Raw genomic sequence first — 19,548 nt, forward strand, 5'->3', positions numbered from 1 at the left:
TGCATGAATTATCTCCTCAGTCTGGAGGTCTGGAGGCTTCCACGACCGCACGCACGCACGCACGACTCTCCTCTCCGAGGCTGCCGTCAGCCGGCCTGACAGAGAACAAACCCCTCACGACAACCCCAGACCGCCTTTTGTATTCAAAAAAAAAAAGAAAAGAAAAAGAAACCAAAAAAAGGTGCGTCTGTCCAGGACACACGTGTCCGATCATGCAACAGCAGCGGACGGACGGAGGGACTGATGGACGGACTGATGGACGGACTGATGGACGGAGGGACGGAGGGACGGACGAGATGCGTGGGCGCAGTTCGCTTCTCGCCGCGGTGTGAAAATGATTCACCGCCACTTCTGTCCTCTGACGGCTCGGAGAGCTGAGTGAGTGAACACCACGGCTCATCTGCGTCCCTCCGCGTCCATCTGTCCCCCGACTCTGCGTCCAACCCTCTCCGTCCTGCCCCCCCCCCCCACCTGCTCCCCCCCCCCATTGGCCCTGCTCGGCATTTGCCGCACGCCGACCTTTTTCCCTCGTCCTCTGCATTGCCCTCAGGAAATGCAGCACTCCTCACTCGGCGGGCGGCGGAGGGAAGGAGGGAGGGAGGGAGGGTGCAGGTGGAGGCGGGAGGAAGAGGGGTGGGGTGGGGGGGGGAGTTGGCGCCCGTCCCGCTCCGACTCTCCGTCCTTCCTCTGTGTCTCTCTTTTCTCTCTCGCCGGTGTTGCTGCCTGCGAAGCTTCACCGGACTGTGGAGGAGCTCAGTCATCACACCCACTGTGCTGTGTGTGTGTGTGTGTGTGTGTGTGTGTGTGTGTGTGTGTGTGTGTGTGATGTCCTTCTGCTGCTGCCGCTGCTGCGTGTCTTTATCTGCACCCCACACGCCCACTCGCAGCGATCCAGAGATCCTGGCTCGGCCGTTAGACAGCAGCAGTCTGCAGCCTGGGATTGGAGGAGCGCTCACGCCGCCCAGGTTAATATTAACCACCGGCGGGCCGGAACGTTTCGCTTGTTCCTTCGGGAAGCTGGGAAGCTGGGAAGCTATCCAGCCAGCAGCGAGTGCGCAGCCGGTTGGTGGAGGCGAAGGCCTTCCACTCTCCGTCGCCGCTCGCTTTAATTAAATCCCTCACAGCTGCTTTGAATGACAGAGCGTTGTTCAGTTTCCATGAAATTGCTGCACTGCACAAGCACCCGAGGCAGCCAGACCACTAAAGCCCGCCTCTTTTCCCTTGAAGGCCGCAGGGATTGGTCCGGTCATATTCCGACTGGATCCAATAAAAACATTGAAACATTGACTGTGGATTATCATTCTTTTTTAGATTGGTAATTGTTCCTGAGAGGCTATATCGAGGGATTCTATGTGCATGTATTTACTACATATGTATGTATTTAGAATATTTTAATCCCCCCCCCCAAAATGATCATGTCAGTGTTAGATTTTATTCTTAAAAATAAAAAATCTCACACATCTTGCCCAGATTTTATGATGTCATTATGCTTCATCATCACTTTCTGAGTGGCATAAAGTGCTCTCCAACTGACATTGCAGTGTCCTGCAGCCTCCAGGCACAGTGCGATGAAACTAGTGGTGGTGATGGTGGTGACTGGGCCTGCTGAGGAGTTACTGAGCGCTGCCAATCGCTGCATGCTGCCCCCAGGCGTCAACCAGGCAGTGTGAACGCAGGGGGAGTAATTAGAACCAGAGGTTTAAGCCACTGGGCTGCTAATCCCTGATCAGCACCGCCCACTAACGGAGGCGCTGTCGGCTGTCAGTGTCACTCCGCTGAGCTCGACGTCCGTCCAGCCTCAGCCTGCACCTCTGCCTCAAGGCCTCCACCTCCAGACCTCCACCTCCAGGCCTCCACCTCCACCTCCAGACCTCCACATTCACCTCCAGACCTCCACCTCCAGACCTCCACCTCCAGGCCTCCACCTCCACCTCCAGACCTCCACATTCACCTCCAGACCTCCAACTCCAGGCCTCCACCTCCAGACCTCCACATTCACCTCCAGTTCTCCACCTCCAGACCTCCACCTCCAGACCTCCAGTCTCCAACTGCAGGCCTCCACCTTTAACTCCAGACCTCCACCTCCAGGCTTCCACATTCACCTCCAGCCTCCAACTCCACCTACAGCCTTTAGCCTCCACCCACCAACAGATAGATGCAGCTCCTTGAATGAAAAGACTTTGCTGTGAGTGTTCAGAGCTGCAAGGAAACAAATCACGTCTTTCATTCTCAACACACACACACACACACACACACACACACACACACACACACACACACACACACACACACACACACACAGACACACACACACACCCAGGGAGAGGGGAAAAGGTGGCTGATTGTCCTGAGTCAGGCCTCTGGCTCACTTGATATCCCCCATCGATCTCTCTGAAGACAGACACTCATCCCCACACCCCCCCTTCACAACAGTGCCACGCTCGTTCCTGTTGACATCATCCAAAAAGTTTCTCAAGGGCCTTTTCATTGCGGAGCGCCGAGGCAAAGTATCGCATGGTTTGGTCCGTATCGGATCGCATGCCGTCCTGAGGCGTGGCCGGAGAGCAGCGGCGGCCTGCGTGGACAGAATGGGCTGGGCTGCTGGAGGTTCTCCCAATGCTAACAATACACAAAATAGCTTTGACAGCATTATTGGATAGCCAGCGCTCAGGCTAAAGCCCTAACAGCAGCCGCCACTCCACTCCGCAGCCCAGGTCCGAGCCTAGCAGCCCTCCACCCCCACCCTCTCCGATCCCAGAGGCCCTCTCTCTGGACCACTTCCTCTTTGCATTACCTCCATCAGGCCGAGCTGCTGACACACTTGTTTAATAATTAAGGGCACCGTCCATAATTTCCTCGTCCTTCTGCAAGTCCACAAATGGTCTCTGGGAAAGTCGGGCGGGTGCACTGAGCCTCTTTGTCTTTCACCGCTGCCGCCGGGCCCACACGACCATCGTGGAAAAGGATCCCGTGAAAGCACGCAGAGGAGAGAGGACGGAGGTCTGAGGGACAACCCCGTTTTACCCAGGGTGATGCAGAGGATGCAGCTGCAGCCATTGCAATATGGTTGGACCGAAGCGCCATTATATTTATCATTTATATTTATCCTCCAACAACGTACGCACACAACATTAAACCTTCAAACAAATGAAGACAATTTGAGGAAATTTTGAGGAAATTTGAGAAGATTTTGAGGAAATTTTGAGGAAATTTTGAGGAAATTTTAGAAGATTTTGAGGAAATTTTGAGGAAATTTGAGAAGATTTTGAGGAAAATAAGCGTAAACATGCAGTTTTGCACTGGTGGAGTGATTCCAGGTGCTGGTGAGTAGCAAGCAGCCTGTGACGTTCACAAAACTCGCAACCACCGGCGTGTTGAACGCTGAAGTTAAAACACACTCCATCGCAGTCACCCTGCACTGCACTGAATCTGACACAAACACCCTCCCGCCCCCCTTTGAGTCGGCAGACACTCCACTAGCAATCACATCGCTCTCATTTAAACACTCGGTGAATCTACGTGCTCAACATGTCAAGCATTTAGGACAGACGCGTGCAATGTAAGACACGGTTGTGGCTTGGCAAGCAAAAAAAACCTCAGAATAAACTCCAAGTTCAGCTGCGATTTGATGGAAATGTTACGTTTGTGTGAAAACAACAAGTGAGCCAAGTGTGCAGGATCCTCAGATGACACGAAATACCGTGTGCATCGGCCTAATTCAGCTCTTTTTTAATTAAAATATATATATTTTTTAAAAAACTCCGCCGTAAATAAAGATTTTAAATACTCGTGCCTCAAGCTTAAAAATGTCCATTTGTTCCTGTTCAATGCAAAGTGTTTGTGTTCCACCCAGAGCATCGGTGGCTGGCTGCAGTGTGAATACCTGTGCCTGGATGTGTCCTTGTGGTATCAGGTGATCCGGATCTCCGTTTACACGCTCCGCCCGCCCGCCTGCCCGCCCGCCTGCCGTGCAGCGTCAGCTGGCTCGTCTGAGGGGGGGGAAATTCAGAAGTTTACATCAAAAGGAAGCTGCGACCTTCTTCACTTCACTTGCATCACTGCGCCATGGCTCGAGGAGGCTGACGAACACAAAACCAAGAAAAGAAAGGGGGGAAGAAAAAAAAGATGCAAGGAATGTGCAGAAATGTTTCATTTTTTTCAATAAATACCCTTTTCCTAATATTGTATTTTTTCGTCAAGTGATGTATCGCAAGCTTCCCTTCTAAAGCTTCAGTTCTTGGCTTTTTCAATCCCTTTATTCATTCGTTCATTCACTCACTTCACAGACTCTTTGTTCATGCATTGTATCATTTTATAGGTTACTTCCTCATCATGTGACTTACATGAAGATACAGTAAAATAAGGGATGCAACCTTAACCATAATTATGTTATTTGTTTCTAAATGAAACAAAAGAAAACAGCATGGATGATTGGGCGGGGGGGGGCAAAACTGATTTTTAGTCATTGGACCTAAAAAAAAAAAAATATCGAGCGGCGCACCTGCATACCGATGAATCAAGCTCCTTAAAATTGAATCAAACTGCAAATGTCACCGCCACAATTCTGTCCTTTACCGCTTTTGCCGCAGTCATAAAGCAGGAAGACTGAAGGTGGGCGCAGGATGACTCTGCAAGATTCCAGACTTAAAAACTCCCGCCGCACTGAAAGGTGAAAGGTCGTCACACAAACTCCATGCTTGAATTCTGATTTATGGGAGGCAGGAATCTCAATCTCATAACCTCGAGCACCCCCCCTCACCCCCCCCACAGCTGCGGCACCGGCAAATATACGATGCATTGTGGGAGGTGATGTTTGGGGTGGGGTATTGATTACTCAATAAAAAAAAAAAAAAAAGGTGTGAGCTCGTCCTGTTGAAGGGCCAAACGAGGGGGAGAACGCAGGGAACGGGACCACGTTGCCCTACATACAGACCCCACCCCAACCGGAGGCCAGCGGACGAGACCCCAGTGGAGCCATTACATGCCGTCTAATGATGGAGGAGCATGTTAGTTTTCCTGGCCGGGACACATTAAGTGAACTGCCGGTGGAATTTACTGTAAAGCCTTGCGAGGGTCAGTGGAGAATTGAGCACGCTGCAAAAAGTGTCCCGCCCTCATTGGGTCGATCAATCTTCCATGTGTAAATATTTTAAAAGGCAGAGGGACCGATCGACGTGTTTGCAGTGTAAATTGCAATGTTTATCGTTAAGTCAAGTGACTTTCTTTGGTTGCTAAAGCAGCCACTAAAATCTGTTCCAATAAGCAAAGTTTCTTTTTTTTTTTTAATAATAAACTTTATTTATATAGCACTGCTCATGCACAACATGTGCAACCCACAGTGCTTAACAAAATAAAATAAAAACAAAACAAAACAAAGAAAGATAATAATAATAATAATAAGAAGAAGAACAACAATCACAATAGTAACAATGAGGAAAAAAATAAAAAGCTCCACTGACCCTCCCCCCCAACCCCATACGGACCCACCCCTCCCCACCAACGCACACAGACAAACGCCCGCCCCCATATTCACACAGACATTCGATAAAATGGCTTGGCACTGAAGAATTTCACTTTTCTCTAAATCTGAATTGCAACACCTGATTTTGTAGCATGAACCCAAAACAAACTCACTGAACACGCACATTTAAACCCTCTGGGAAACAATTATTTGTTATTGTGCATTGCAAGATGATTTGCTCTGGACAGAAGATCAACACAAACTAATGCAAGCAAATCACATGCACATGTCAAGAGCTCGCTTGGCTCATCAATGCATCTGAGAATCCCGAGAACAATTTGACAATGCTGCTCTTCTACACAAAGGCTTAGCCTTCAAATACACACACGATCCAGGCGCTCACGGTAAGACAAGATAGACTGCATGTAGCGTGTCTGACAAGTGGGAGGCTGCAGAGTTGGACAGAAACATGCACAGTCAACTTTTAAAACTCACACCGGCTGATGCTTTGTTCCGCTGCAGCGATTTTGGAGGGAAAAAAAAACAGGAAGTAAAAGTGAGTGGGCGGAGTTATTACCACCTCAGGAGGTGTGGCTTGAGTGTTGAGTGGCTGTGAACAATGCAGGTCAATGACTCTTGTGATTTTTGCTGCTACTACTTCATATTATTATGTATGCTAAAAAAATAATGATATTAAATCATTCATCATTCTTGTCTCCTTCAGCACTGCTACATTAATTAAGTGATTTAGCTGTTTTGTTTTTCTGAACCTTATTATGAACCTGGATGATAATCTTTAATATTAATGCCCACCAAGCCAAAGTGGCAAAGTTTTTTTGCACCAGCTGACCTGAAAGGTGAACCCTAGAAATCTGCTAACTGCACCTCTGATGTGCAACCACACTTTCCAAATGGTCATTTCTTGCAGCGCGTGCAGCCCTGCTGGAGATCCGGCCTGTCAAAGGCTGACAAATGGAGAGAGAGAGGGAGAGAGAGAGCTTTCTGCTGAGAGCCGTCCCTGCAGGTTTTCCCCTGCAGGCCCGGAAATACACCGTGTGTATATATATCATCTGCCATCACCAAGCTGTCGCATGGAGACGTCTCACCTCTGCGTGCGACTTCACACCGTCCTCCTCGATGACACGAGGCGTGGAGTTTTGAAATGTGTGGATTCGGGCCGCTTGCCTAAGAGAGAGGAAAAAAAGGGAACAATATCAGTATAGATTATGGAACTGTGCTTGCTCAGGCTAAATAATTGAACGGGTCAATAAGTTCAGGTCTCGGGAAAGAGCACCAGGAGCCTTTTTTCTTTTTAAAAGCATCAAACCGTAACAACGCCGGCCATTGTCTTGGTTTAAACAAAGTAGTCCTGCCCTAAAAATGGATCTAATTTCTCATCAAAGGTTAATAAACCATAAGTCATCACGCCTGTCTGCCGCTGACCAGGCACTGCAGGCGTGTGTCCCTCAGCATCCTATAGTAAAACAACCTCCCTCTCATTAGCTGCGCTTTTCTTGTGAATCTGTCCATGAGCTCTTTATACAGACTCCTGTGTGACTGCCACTGCAGCGCTTCCACCCCCCACCCCACCCCCCCGACCCCCACTCCCACCCCCACCCCCCCTCCAGCTGCAGTCCTCCTGGAAAGCAAGATTTCAGCAGTTTGAAAAGCGTGAACCCCAGCAAAAGCCGGCATTGTGGCAGAGTGAAAAATCTGTTCTGTTTTTTTTTTTGTTTTTTTTTTAAATCCCCCACCAGCATTTGCAGACACTCAAAAAAGCTCTGACCTTTAGTTTGACACTTATCAATGGGGATGTGAAGGAGACGTCTCCTTAACTCTGCTCCAATAGAAAAACAAGCATCACGTTTGATCAAACTGCATCTGAATGTTTTTCTTTCTCTTTTTTTTTTTTTTTTGCTTCATCATTCCTGCTCACTCCTGCCTGGCCGCTAATGAGCACGAGTAAACAGTCCTGTTTCAGTAAGTTGAATCAGCAATCAATTAATGATAAGGAGCTGCCAGCAGTGATGACAAAGATACTACTACTACTACTGATAATAATGATAATAATAATAATAATAATAATAATAATAATAATAATAATAATAATAATAATAATAATAATAATCCACTCGTTGCCTTCATACAAAGTTGTTTTGCTGCAGAAAATAAACCAGTGCACTTGTCGACGGTGCGTCATCAGAGACGCCTCCATTATGTTTCAGTGCAGCGTCTGCATCAGTGGAGTGTCGGTCCAGGAACACCGCACAGCCCACCCACCCAGCCAGCCAGCCAGCCAGCCAGCCAGCCAGCCTGCTCCACCTCTTCCGTGCTGCTGCTGCTGCTGCTGCTGACTCACTGTCACAGCACAGCTTCTACACTCACCTTCCTCCCTCTGCTCCGGCCTCCTCAGCAGCTGCAGCCTCAAGCTGTGAGCAGCAGGAGATCCGAGCCTGTGTGCTACTGCACCTGGTCGAGAGCTGCGAGTATGAACATTTAGCATTTAGCTAGACAGAGTCCATGGTTGGTGTGTATGTGTGTGTGTGTGTGTGTGTGTTTGGGGGGAGGGAGGGCTCCAAATATTGAGGCAGTTTAAGCTATTGTTTCTCAACCACTGCGACACACCAGTGCACCGTGAGATACTGTCAGGTGTGCCGTGAAAAATTGTCCAAATGCACTTGATTGGTCTAAAAAAAACAAAAACATTCCATTGTGGAGTGACTGTGCTTTAAAAGGAACCTGAGCCTATTTTCCTTCCTCAATTCATTCATTTTGTAATATGTTTGGTTTTTCGGTGTGCCATGGGATTTTTTTCTTTTTCGTCTGCGTTATCAAATGAGCAGAGAAATGTCTGAGTGAGTGGCTGCAGCTTGTTTTTTTTTGCAAGGACCTGCTGCAATCTTTGGTGAATGAAAGTTTGACAGTGTTTCAGGATTCAGTTCATGGGTTGGACTTGTCATCCTGGCTGAGTCGGTCTCTCGGCGCGCACCTCCCATGAAGTACAAACCAAGCTAAGAGACGACTACGTAGGGGGCGACGTGGAGTCATTTCTGAAGACTGGATGAGGATTATATTTTCAGGTCTGGGAATTTTCTTTTCTTTTCCCTCGGCACTGAGACAGCCTTTTTCCTTCAGCCTGCAGCACCGATCCCAGCAGTTCTGGCGCTGACCTCTGCACAGTCATGCCCCGACCTCAACACATGGAGGCAACCCGGCCACTCGGCGCCACTCAGCTTTGTAACTTCATACGTATCCAGAAGGCCGATGACGCGACTCACCGCTTCAATCAAACGCTCGGCGTCCTTTCGCTCCTCCCTCTGTCCTTTGACTTGACAGGTAAGGTCATTATAACTCAAGTCACAGAAGAACCTCGAAGTTAATGAACCAGTATATTATGACTGTCATAGCAGGCACCCGGAGGTAAAGTTGACTGGAGGTGTCGCTGGAGTACCGGCTGTTCTGCCTCGTGCATCAGGAGTCTTGAGGGACACAGAGAATAAATCTGTGCTGCAGGTAACTGCTGCACTGGCAGAGGAGAGAGTGCTGAGCAGGAGTGTGTGTGTGTGTGTGTGTGTGTGTGTGCAAGCTGCTCCAGTCGGTGAGGCCAGGTTGGAGAAACAAATAGCCGCTGCTGCTGCTGCTTGTGAATAAGTCAGTGTCTGCATTAAAGTTTCACCTCATCTGAACAAATATTTAAAATTAAATATTTTAATGGGGCGGCGCGTGACTCCACTCGTCCCCCCCCCCCCCCCCCGGCGTAACCTTGTGGCTGTTCTCCAGTCTGACTGCAGCGCTCCATCAATGACGAGGCTCCGCCCTCTAGCGGACGAAACGAGAACGACACGCGGCAACTTTGACAAGTGTCCTCTCTGCGCTGCGGCGGACGTGCGCGGGGAGGTGTGTGGATGCGTGGCGACACAACTGCAGACGAACACAGGGCAAGTTTTCAGTTTTATTAAAGGTTCCATTTTTTTCAGACCTGCAGAGGACAGTTCACTTCCTTTAAGCGCCTCAACGTTGATTTCGTTTGTTTTTTTTTTCTTCTTCTTGCAATATCACGTTAAAACCCATTGTATGACTCTGTGTCGGTTTTCTCCTGGATGAGTTTGTTCATTTTGGTGAATACTGTTAAATAGGGAACAGCAGGGGGGGGGGGGAGGCAAAGGGAGGCTAGGAGATGAACGAGAGAGAGAGAGAGAGGGAGAGGGAGAGAGAGAGAGCGCAAACACGGATCGGAATTAAGACTTCAAAAAGAGAAAAGAAAGGCGGCGGTGGTCAGAGAGGTTTGTCTCGATCTTGAAACGTAAAAGGCCGAGAGCTCCTCGAAACCCTACTACAGTACTTTAAGTTTTTATTTTTCATTTTTTGTCTTGCAGCAACTCCTCATTTGGTGACACACGCACACACGACTTTGCTGAAGTGACATACAATATTGCATATTTGTTTTCAGCAATCATTGACGCTCGACTCCCCTTCCAATCGTTTGGACTCCCGTTCCTCTCGTCCGTTTTTAAGGCCTCGAATTAAAGCCCTCCTGGGTCCAACAAGGGGACTTTTGTTTCATCCCGCCGCGACCCTCGCTTCCCTCGTGCGTTGTTTCGCCATCGGCCTCGTATCCGTCCTAATGGTCACCGCCCCGGTCCCGTCCCGTCCCGGTGGCCGTCCGTGTCGGCGCTAGTTACTGTCGGTACCACACAGTGGCACTGTGAGTATGAGTCTAACCCGAGTGCTCAGGACGTGTGCCACGGTCTCTCCGAGCCCCGGCTCCCTGTGCTTAGGCAGTGCTCTATCCTCTGATACAGAGGTTCAGCAGAATCTTCCCTCCGGCGCGACGGGGCCCGTGGGAACCCCCTCTTGCTAAAAGGGAATGTGGGCCAAGTGGCCTCTCAAGCGGGCCATCTGTGTCCCTACCTAACAGGGAGCCCATGCATAGCCGATGCCCTCACCCCCCCCCCCCCCCCCCCGTGTCATCTGCATTCGCACCCTACCGTCCGGACCTCAGCTCCTTTACAATTTTTGTTTTCTTCTTCTTTTTTTTTTTTTTTAAAACCACTCAAAAAAAAAAAAAACCAGTCTGAGTACCCACTCACTGTTTATCCTCCCTCCCTCCCTCCCTCTCTCTTGCTGACCTCGCCTGCTTTTTTGGAACTTCACTGGAAGGGTTAACCGTTTCACAGTCTGCTGTTACAGTGGGGGGGTGGGGGGTGGGGGGGGAGGTCTTTGGGGCAAAGCTTCAGTTTCACAGCTTGCTTCATTCCTCAGGGAGAAAAAAAAAAACAAAAAAACAAACTCATTGTGACTTCCACTTTTCTAAAACACAAATGCCGTTCATGCTTAATCGATAGTTAGCTTTGATTGTTTTGATTTTTTTTTTTCTTTTGAAAAAGACCTCATCACTTCAAGCTCATTTGTTTCTCTGCCGGTTTGTGGCAGCTTTACTGCGGCGCCGCCGCCGCCCTCCTTCCACAGTGAGGCTCAACATAATTCCTGTGTTGCGCCCAGAACTCGATGCAAGGAGTGGTAATGGTTGCAGACAAAGGGTGATGATAACTCGTGTACCACAAAAAAAAAAAAAAAAAACAACAAATCAGCCTTTAGACAAAAAGGAAGGAGAAGAAAACGAAGAAAGCATGTTTGTTATTTTGTTAATAATTATTCTTTTCAATAATCTGCAGATTGGTGTGTATTGCGTCCGGGGGAGGAGGAGGGGGGAGGGGGTACAAGATGAGTGGGTAATAAAGTGATAGTCGGGTGGGTGGGGGCGGGTGGGTAGGTGGGTGGGTAGGTAGTCTGCCGTGGGTGTGTGTTCAGTGGCGGTCCACAGCGGCACTCTGTAGCAGCTCTGTGGCGGGCTGTCCGGGGGGTCTGAAGGCGGTCTGGAAGCCTGGGGGCGGGGAGTGGAACTGGCTGGCGGGGTTGGCTGTGGGCGGGGTCATGTAGGGAGCCCAGCCGCCGGCGGCTCTGTGGTGGAGGGGGAGGTGGGCGTCCAGGAGGCCGGTGTGGAGGGGCTGGGCGGAGGCCACTGCCGAGCCGGCCGGGCCGTCCATCTCTGTGAGCGCCTGCAGGGATTTGAGCCAGTGTGGCGGGTTGTCGTCCTGAAGACAGTCCAAACTGTTTCCTGCCGAGGCCGGGACACCTGCGAGGAGGGGGGGAGGGGGTCGCAGGATAAAGAGATGAAAATGGGCGGAGACAAAATGTTGCAGCTACTTGTGAAGGCCTGGAGTTGGGACTGCAGCATCGATGGCCTTCAGCTTTAAAGGCTACGAGAAGCCAAAGGAGACTTCACTGAAACACAACTTGCAAGTGCGAATGAGAAAATGTGAGGATATCAAAACAATGATGCTGGTATTGCTATTAGTTAAGTAGAGACACAGCTATTCATTTGGTTATATAAAAAACTAATTGTTCTCTTTCCCCCCCCAAAATAATAACACTCAGAAGAGATTAAAAGCTAGTTTAAGCAGGTGAGCAGCGGTTGGAAAATAGTTTCCAACACTTCTGGCAAGAAAGTGTCCATTAATATACAGAGTCACTTATTAAAAATAAAGAAAATGAATTGAATTGAATCAGTATCACTGCTTGAGTCATGAGGCGCACTTCAAACACCGCCAGTGTGCCGTACCATCCTGAGCGCCTTACATGTGGATTCCTTCTGGTTGTGCTCACTGCTGGCGTCCCAAGCCGTCTTGAGAGGCACACGGCGCTCTGGCAAAATGTTCTACTGTAGTACGACTTAGGGAAATTACAAAGCCGCACCGCTAGCAGCATTATGGCTGTCGCGGAGTAACACATAAGCCTCTTATGCACTGTTAGGGTGGTGTCACTGTGGGACAACACCCGGGACGTCGCACGATCGATGGGCCTTTAGTGCCTTCTCCACGGACCAAACCCAGCGGGGCGTCACCCCAGCCGGCGAGCTGCACCCCCGCCGGCGAGCTGCACCCCCTCCGCTTTCACCGCTGCGTGTCTGCTGACGTCATGGCGCTGAGATGGCGTGGATGAAGTGTGACGGTGTTCAGGAGTGCGGCGGTGCTGTAGAATCGTTCAGCGGCTCTTCGCCGTTCACGGCAGACTGGAAGCGGCGTGCACCTCCGCGGCCGGCCAGCAGGCTCGCACCGCGCAGCGGTCGTTGTGGCGTCTGGTCCACTTTGTGCGCGAGCGAGAAAGCCAGGGGGACGATGCACAATTATCAAGCAGTGATGGAACGTGATGCAACACCTGTGCATCAACACGTGATCTCCGCCAGGACTGCTGCGATATTATGACGTAGCGCACGAGACGCTCAACGTCGTTCCGTGCGGCTGGTAAAAAAAGCTGGCGATCGGTGCCGTGCCGATTATAACCCGGGTCGCTTGCCAACCGGGTTGCTTGATGCGTGATGTCGCGCTACAGCGCTGCTCAGTGAGCCTGCTTCACTGCCACCAAATGCAGATTAGTCGCGGGACTCCACAACGTTTTTTGGCCAGTTGAGATGGGACTATTCTGTGCTTTTGGTGTAAGTTTTATAGTTACTGTGAAGGCAGTTAATAAAGACTGACTGACTGACTGACTGACTGACTGACTCATCTCTGACTCTTTTGTCTCGCTCAATGCACCTGATAATTCTGTGCGCCTTATATATGACATAAGTTAGAAAATAGACCATTTATTGACTGTGTGCCTGTGCGTTCTATAGTGCAGAAAATACGGTACTATAAATATTATACTGGCCATTCTTCAGTCTTATATCTTTTAAACCATGCGGCATCAACAATGCCATGAAGGGTTTTCACAATAAAGCGGCGATGAGCGCAGCAGCTTCTCCCCACCTGTGATGATGGCCGGGTCCATCCAGCTGGCTGTGCCGTCCCAGCTCAGGCTGTGCGAGATGCCCGCTGGCCCTGCCGGCCCGCCGATGTGATTAACACTGTTGGAGGATGAGGAGGAGGAAGAGGAGGAGGAGTTTGGGAGGCCACCGAAGTTGATATTGATGTTGGGCAGCAGAGCTCTGAGGCCGTCCTGCCACTCTTTGACATTTAAGCCGTCTATAGAGCCGCTGTTCTCTGTGGTGGGGGGGGGGGAGAGAGAGAGAGAGAGAGAGAGAAAAGGCAGAACGGATGTCAGGTTTTCACGCGCTTCGATCAGACTAGTGGTCAGCAGCAGAACTGCACCCAAAGTCAATAGTGGCGAATCCAAACATGGCTGCCAGTGCTACGCGGGAGCGGACGTTAAATAACAACACCACAGAGCATCATCCACCGAGGCCCCCCGCCCCTCCCCCACCACCACCACCAGGTGTCCCCGTACCTGAGATTGGGATCCCTCCCAGCCCTGTGTTGTGCTGAGGGGGCAGATTCAGGTCCAGGAAATTATTGTGTGAGGCAGCACCGGCTGAGTGGTTTAAGTGCGTGAGGTTATTCCGTGTCGGGACGCCCATCCAGGGGTGTCGAGCAGTGGGCTGCTGCTGACCGGCCTGGCTGTTCTGGCCGCCGGGGAAGCTGAAGGAGCTGTAGACGGCTCTGTGGTGGAGCTGGGGGAGGCGCGGCAGGCTGCTGGAGAAGTGGTGGGAGGCGGCGGGGTTGGGGTTGGGGGGCGGCAGGCCGCCGAAGGGCCCCGGTGACAAGGGACTCTGATCCTGCACCGACAGCTCCTTCTCGATCAGGTCAGCTAAGGCCTTGCGGGTGACGTCGAACGGGTCGAAGCCCAGATCGTCGTCCTGCTGTTTGCTGGACGAGCCGAAGCCGAAGGCCGCCTGCCAGTCTGTGGAGGAGGCCACGGGTATTGTGTCTGGGGGGAGGGTAGGGGGGGGGAGAGAAGAGCGTTACTGGACCTGTTAAGCAAATCATGTGTTCTCAACTCAGTTCCAACAAAATCCATGTCAGTAAAGTGTTTAACCTCTTTTAACTTAAGTTTACATTCTCATCTAAGATTCCTTATAAACTAATGAAATAGAAAAAGATGAAACCAAGAAAAGCGATTGCATCAGATCAGAGATTTTGGAACAAGGTGACAGTTTCATATTATAAAAGCTTAGCTGTCCCTATGCCACTATGATGAAATGCAGTGAGTCACGCTGAAAGCAGGAATGACAAAGACGCATCTTTACAAAGAAACGAGTTGCTCTTTTCCCGTAAGAATAAGATCCGTTTGAGTTCTTGGATAAAGCCAGCAGGTTCCAAACCAGAGCTGGCAGCACAAGCAGGAAATGCCACACTTATGAAGGTGCCAGTCACCCTGGCAGTACAACCTAGCCTGACGGCAAGACAAAGAAAGGTCCAGCGTGGCCGTGCGTAAAAAGCTTGAACGTTTTTTAATTGTGACCGTACCTGATGTGAAGAGGCTCTGTGGTTCGGGGGTCATGGGCCAGTCGGAACTGCCGCGGGGGGAGCTGGGGAAGGGGGGCAGGCCGGCGGGGAGGGGGTTTGGATGTCTGAAGTTGCTGTTGTCTGAGAAGAGCGACTGGGACTCGGCTGCCGCGCCCTCGAAGGGCGAGCGGGCCGTGAGGTCTGACACGCTGATGGGGACCACCAGGCTGGGCTTGGTTAAACCCGGGGGAGGGGAGGGGGAGTCACTGGTGGGTATCTGGGGCGATGGGGGGGAGAGACAGATGGAAGAGCGCGATGAAAAACCAGACGTCATGGGTGTCAAGAGTTAAATTAGCGTTTGTTAGCATGAAAGCTGCTTTCTCACCTGTTTTAAAGTCTCGCCGTTCACCATTCCGATCGACTCTGGAGGTTTATCACTGGGACTGCAGACGCACCACACACACGTTCCAGGTGAATATGCAACAGAATACTGAGCCGAGGGAGTTCTACAGAGCGGTCGGAGGACACGTTACCTGTTGCTGTCGCAATTAGAGGAGAAGGGCGACAGGGCTGTGTGCTGACCGGGGCCCAGCTCTGTTTCTAAACCATCTGCAGCAAGGACTTCTTGGTCTAGATAGTCTAACAACGGAGGAGACTTGCGTTCTTCTGAAAGCCCGTTGGCCAGTTTGCCATGTCCTGACAATGTCGGCCACCCGTCTTTACCATTGCTACTGTTAGTTCTGCAACAACGGAGGAAGGAGAAGAAAAGAAGCTCAGAACAAATTGTCAACATTTACAGAGCGAGCGATCGGACGCCGCCGAGACAATTAAAAAAAAGACAACCTCTGTGTGGAGCTGGATTTGCCCTTTGACTTCTCTGTGCCGCATGCTGGAGGTTGTAGAAAGCTAGGGTTTATTTTGTAGAGGTCTTGGAGGAGTTTCTGCTCGTACTCTTGATGTTTGCCCGCCTGCGAGGAATCACACAACACCTCAGTTTGCCTCAATCCTTTAAACTCTGGCCAAACATTTCATAACAATGGACATCCAATTCACCTGCATCTCCTCTTTAGTAAAGCTAGCAGCTTCGTCTCCCAGCTCGTGTAGATACATACAATCAGGTTTGGGGCACTGCATACTTTTTAGGAAGTAACTGCAGTACTTTGTTGTGCCTAAAGAAGCCTGAAACAGGAAAAAAGGAAGAGGACATTCATTATTTCTTAGAAATACATTTTTCTTGTTAGATCTGCAGGTCACTTGGCAAATTATAAAATACACATGAAATTAATATTTTGTGGAAGAAAACACAGATAGGTTTGGTAGGGAAAAGACAATTTTAACTCAAATAATGCTGAGCTAATTGACTCGTCACCTTCAGTGTTCTGCCATCGACGACCACATTGTTTACACACTGTATTGCTCTTAGAGCATCTTCAGAGCGAATGTAAGTCACATAAGCACTAGCACTGGGCCCCTGCAAAGACACAAGGAGAAAAAGAACATTGGTGGGCAAACAGGTCAGAAATCTATTGCAGGTTTCTGCCGTTCATTTAGAGCTCAAAAGAAAAATCTTTTCAGAATCAAGCTTGACAGCAGCCTGTAATTAGTGTGGTAACATAATGAAACTGCCAAAACAAACCAATAACACAATTTTAGCACCTCACAATGGAAACAGGAAAGGGGTTGTTAGTGAATTGAATTTCTGAATATGGAGTCAGTCTGATGAGTTGTCTCACCTGTGAACCGGCATATGATGTGCTATTGTTGATGACCACTTTATGGATTTTCCCAAACCTCCCAAAGTACTCTGGTCGCTTCAGGACCTGCACAGACAAGGCACAACACGCAGGCGGCTTTCAATCACGGGAAAGTTTGGTCCATCATTTCCAACGTTGGACACAGGGCTTCGCTTTGTGATCCATTAGTGGAAACAATGCTGCATGCCAACAAACCAACACACTGAAGATGTGTGGCCAGTTCTGTGTTCACTTCTTAACTTAAGATAAGACTTATTTTGCCACTTGACTTACTTCCGGGTCGGCGAGCCGCTGTGAGAGCCCCACCACAAACACCAGGTTCCTCTGAACCACTCGGACGCTGGCCAGGTGCTTGCGGTTTTCTGTCACCTTCTGCTTCTTCTCGTTCTGCTTTTGCTTCTTTTCGTTCTTTATCCTTTGAATGTCTTCCTGTGACAGAGGTTTGTACACCGCGGGATCCTCTGGGTACGGCTACACAAAACAAAAACAAGCGCATTTATACGTTATTATCTCTTGCTTTTTAATCTTGTGGCTCCTTCACAGTGCAACGCTGTGGCCCTAAACTGACAGAGGCAACCCGAGGCTTTCACCCCCCCGCCATTTGCGTCCTTATCACTGTTTTGACAAACATTCTCGGTCGGGAGCTATGATTACGTTTTCCTGTTATCATGTACTTCTCATCATTCCCACACCTTTCTGCACGCAGGACAGAGGCCGTTCTCGTCTGTGCGGATGCGATGCCAACAGAAGCGGCAGATCTGGTAGCCGCAGGTGCAGGGGAAGAAGTTGACGTCGTCAATCTCCAGCGGCTCCATGCACAGAGGGCACTCCATGGGGTCGTCCTTTAGTTCGGGGCTGTGGGACATCCTATAGAGCAGTGATGAGTGTTGGAAGTTGGTCTGTGAGCACAGAGCTGAGGAAACACAAAGGCAAGGTTTAAAACTGTGACCGGGATAATCAGCAAAAATGTATCAGCTGAGAAAATCTCTGAACGAACCGATGCTGCCGTCGCACAACCGTACCAGCTGGTTAGCAGTCACAACAGTCAATGTAAGGCCAGGTTAGTGTATAAATACACATATCTTTAATAAAAACAAGAATGAAAAAAAACATTTTGTGCATTTTCTCCGGCTCACTGGCTGAGGTAATAGCACCGGGATTCAATCCATTTTTATTTGCAAATGCAAATGTAATCCCTTCATACAAAGCGTTTTTCTCATCTTAAACTTAATGATTCATTTGGTGCTGATGAAATGCACCGCTCGCCCAGAGACATTTTGTGAAACGCGTTAACAGCAAAACCTGACAAGGTTTCCAAAAGAAACATTTGATGTACCGGAGCCACAATATGCAGAGTTTTAGTGCAGGCATTCAAATTATGCATTTATTGCAACTCGAGACAAGCACACATACATGACACCTCCTCACGGGCTACTGATGGCGTGTTTATAGAAAACAACATGAAGCTGTCACCGGGGCGATACATGCACTTTTACAAGGACAACCCTGAAACAACTTCAATAATAAAAACGTCACAACGAAAACATAAAAATTTTCCATCTCAGACGACGTGACACGATGAGCGGTCATCACGTGCAAAACCAAGGAAGGGCTGTTGTTTATCTTTCAGTAGTTGACAGTGGCGGAAAATGCGCAAGGCGAGCTATTAAGACAAATGCAACGAACTGCTTTTATTTACAATTTAGATGTCGGCCGTCTGCTAGCGGTTCATTTGCAGCCTGGTTTCCCAGTCACTAATAGCCACACGACTTGGTGATACCCAGTGTCAAACCCCGATTTGTAAAAACGCGAGAGACAAAAGTCAAATGAAAGATTAAAGAGCAATGGCAACGTTCGAAACACTTGGCAACATTTCCCCATCAATCACCATTTGCTACCAGACCTGGAATTCCCCGATTAGATGGCAGATACAAGCTGTCGCACCTAAAAGGTAGAATGCGTAGTTAGCCGTGATGGCAACTTCAGTAGCGCTGTCTTATGGACCCTACATTATGACAGATGTTATTTGGCCAGCGTTGAGCTAAGCTAACGTTAGCCGCAAACTGGTAAAAGAGGCCGGTGTGCCGAATTGCGAGTATCGAGGAGCGATAAAAAGTTGCATCACGAACCCAAAACACGTCGAGTAGCAAAAACAACTCTATATTGACGTGGGCCATTTGCCATCACGGTACGTTTTCGTCGGTGTAAAAAAGTGACAGCTTGCCTTTGCCTACCGCTATCATCGGCATAGCTAGCATGCTACATTATCGTGAAAATGTACTAGGTTTTGGAGCCAAGCTTACGAGGCCTATACAAGCTAACGCCGACTGGCTGCAAGTTTTGCTACTATAAACACTTGACACTGCTCCAAGGGTATCAAGATAATCGAGACGATAATCTATCATGTTTGTGAAAAATGTATGTGCTAGTTTGTAAAGTCAAAACAGTGACAATTTCCCTTTATTTACTAAAAATGAACGCTGTCTACCCCAGCTAGCAACTTGGCTAACGTTAGTTTTACTTACCCTGTCCGTATTTAGCCTAGAATTCCACTCTAAGGGAGTCACACCAAATTGGGCGGGGACTGCGAGCCAATGTAACTGAAATGTCAATATTTCAACACACGGTCACATAAGGCAACCGTATATGTGTTGTTCTGATGTAATTAAAAGGCTATAAAGATGTTTTGCCCCTTTCTTTTCTTGGTATTGTAGAGACAATTTACGCTCTAACCACCATCTTAGCTAGCATTAAAGTAGGGAGGAGGGAAGGGGCAAGTGTCCTGTACGACTGAGCATGCGCAGATAACGAGATGCTTTGTGGGAATTGTAGTGGTTCTACGCAGCGCGTTTCGGCAAAACGTGGTGTTATACTAAATCATGCTGTATTTGGATCCGCCGATTTCCTTACAAATAAACTTTAATGCAAACTACGGGATTTATTCAAATGGTCGTGCGTGCAATGCATATGTTTTAATCAAATGGAAAATATTGACTACTGTAGAGCAATGTATATAATAGAATAGAATAGAAGTAAATACTTTTATTAA

General features: G+C 49.1%; 1 protein-coding gene across 3 annotated transcripts; it reads right to left on the bottom strand.

Moving 5' to 3' along the window:
• Positions 1–9,400: 9,400 nt before the first annotated feature.
• cnot4a (CCR4-NOT transcription complex, subunit 4a) lies at positions 9,401–19,265 on the bottom strand. Of its 3 annotated transcripts, none has more exons than XM_076050707.1 (13): positions 19,025–19,265; positions 17,192–17,412; positions 16,773–16,970; positions 16,479–16,565; positions 16,115–16,216; positions 15,799–15,924; positions 15,589–15,713; positions 15,279–15,485; positions 15,131–15,188; positions 14,767–15,022; positions 13,748–14,227; positions 13,270–13,503; positions 9,401–11,579 (listed from the first exon to the last, which is right to left on the bottom strand). In XM_076050707.1, the coding sequence occupies exons 2-13, from the start codon at positions 17,363–17,365 to the stop codon at positions 11,269–11,271; spliced, it is 2,358 nt and encodes a 785-aa protein (XP_075906822.1). In that variant the 5' UTR covers positions 17,366–17,412; positions 19,025–19,265; the 3' UTR covers positions 9,401–11,268. The 3 variants fall into 3 exon arrangements, with proteins under 3 accessions (XP_075906822.1, XP_075906819.1, XP_075906821.1); XM_076050704.1 differs by having other exon boundaries at positions 9,401–11,597; positions 19,025–19,264; XM_076050706.1 differs by lacking the exon at positions 19,025–19,265 and adding an exon at positions 18,199–18,469 and having other exon boundaries at positions 9,401–11,597.
• Positions 19,266–19,548: the final 283 nt, after the last annotated feature.

Source organism: Nelusetta ayraudi, unplaced genomic scaffold (genome assembly GCF_046127955.1).
Source record: "Nelusetta ayraudi isolate G7.1 ecotype Tasmania unplaced genomic scaffold, CSIRO-AGI_Nayr_v1 ptg000129l, whole genome shotgun sequence".
Lineage (NCBI taxonomy): Eukaryota > Metazoa > Chordata > Actinopteri > Tetraodontiformes > Monacanthidae > Nelusetta > Nelusetta ayraudi.

What these genes read in the sequence shown, in the direction of transcription:
- cnot4a (XM_076050704.1), bottom strand. Translation starts at nt 17,365, where the DNA reads ATGTCCCACAGCCCCGAACTAAAGGACGACCCCATGGAGTGCCCTCTG. An exon ending in TCTGTCCTGCGTGCAGAAAG is followed by an intron (nt 16,971 to 17,191) that starts GTGTGGGAATGA and finishes TGTTTTGTGTAG; the next exon opens with CCGTACCCAGAGGATCCCGC. An exon ending in GGGAGGGATCCCAATCTCAG is followed by an intron (nt 13,504 to 13,747) that starts GTACGGGGACAC and finishes CCCCCACCACAG; the next exon opens with AGAACAGCGGCTCTATAGAC.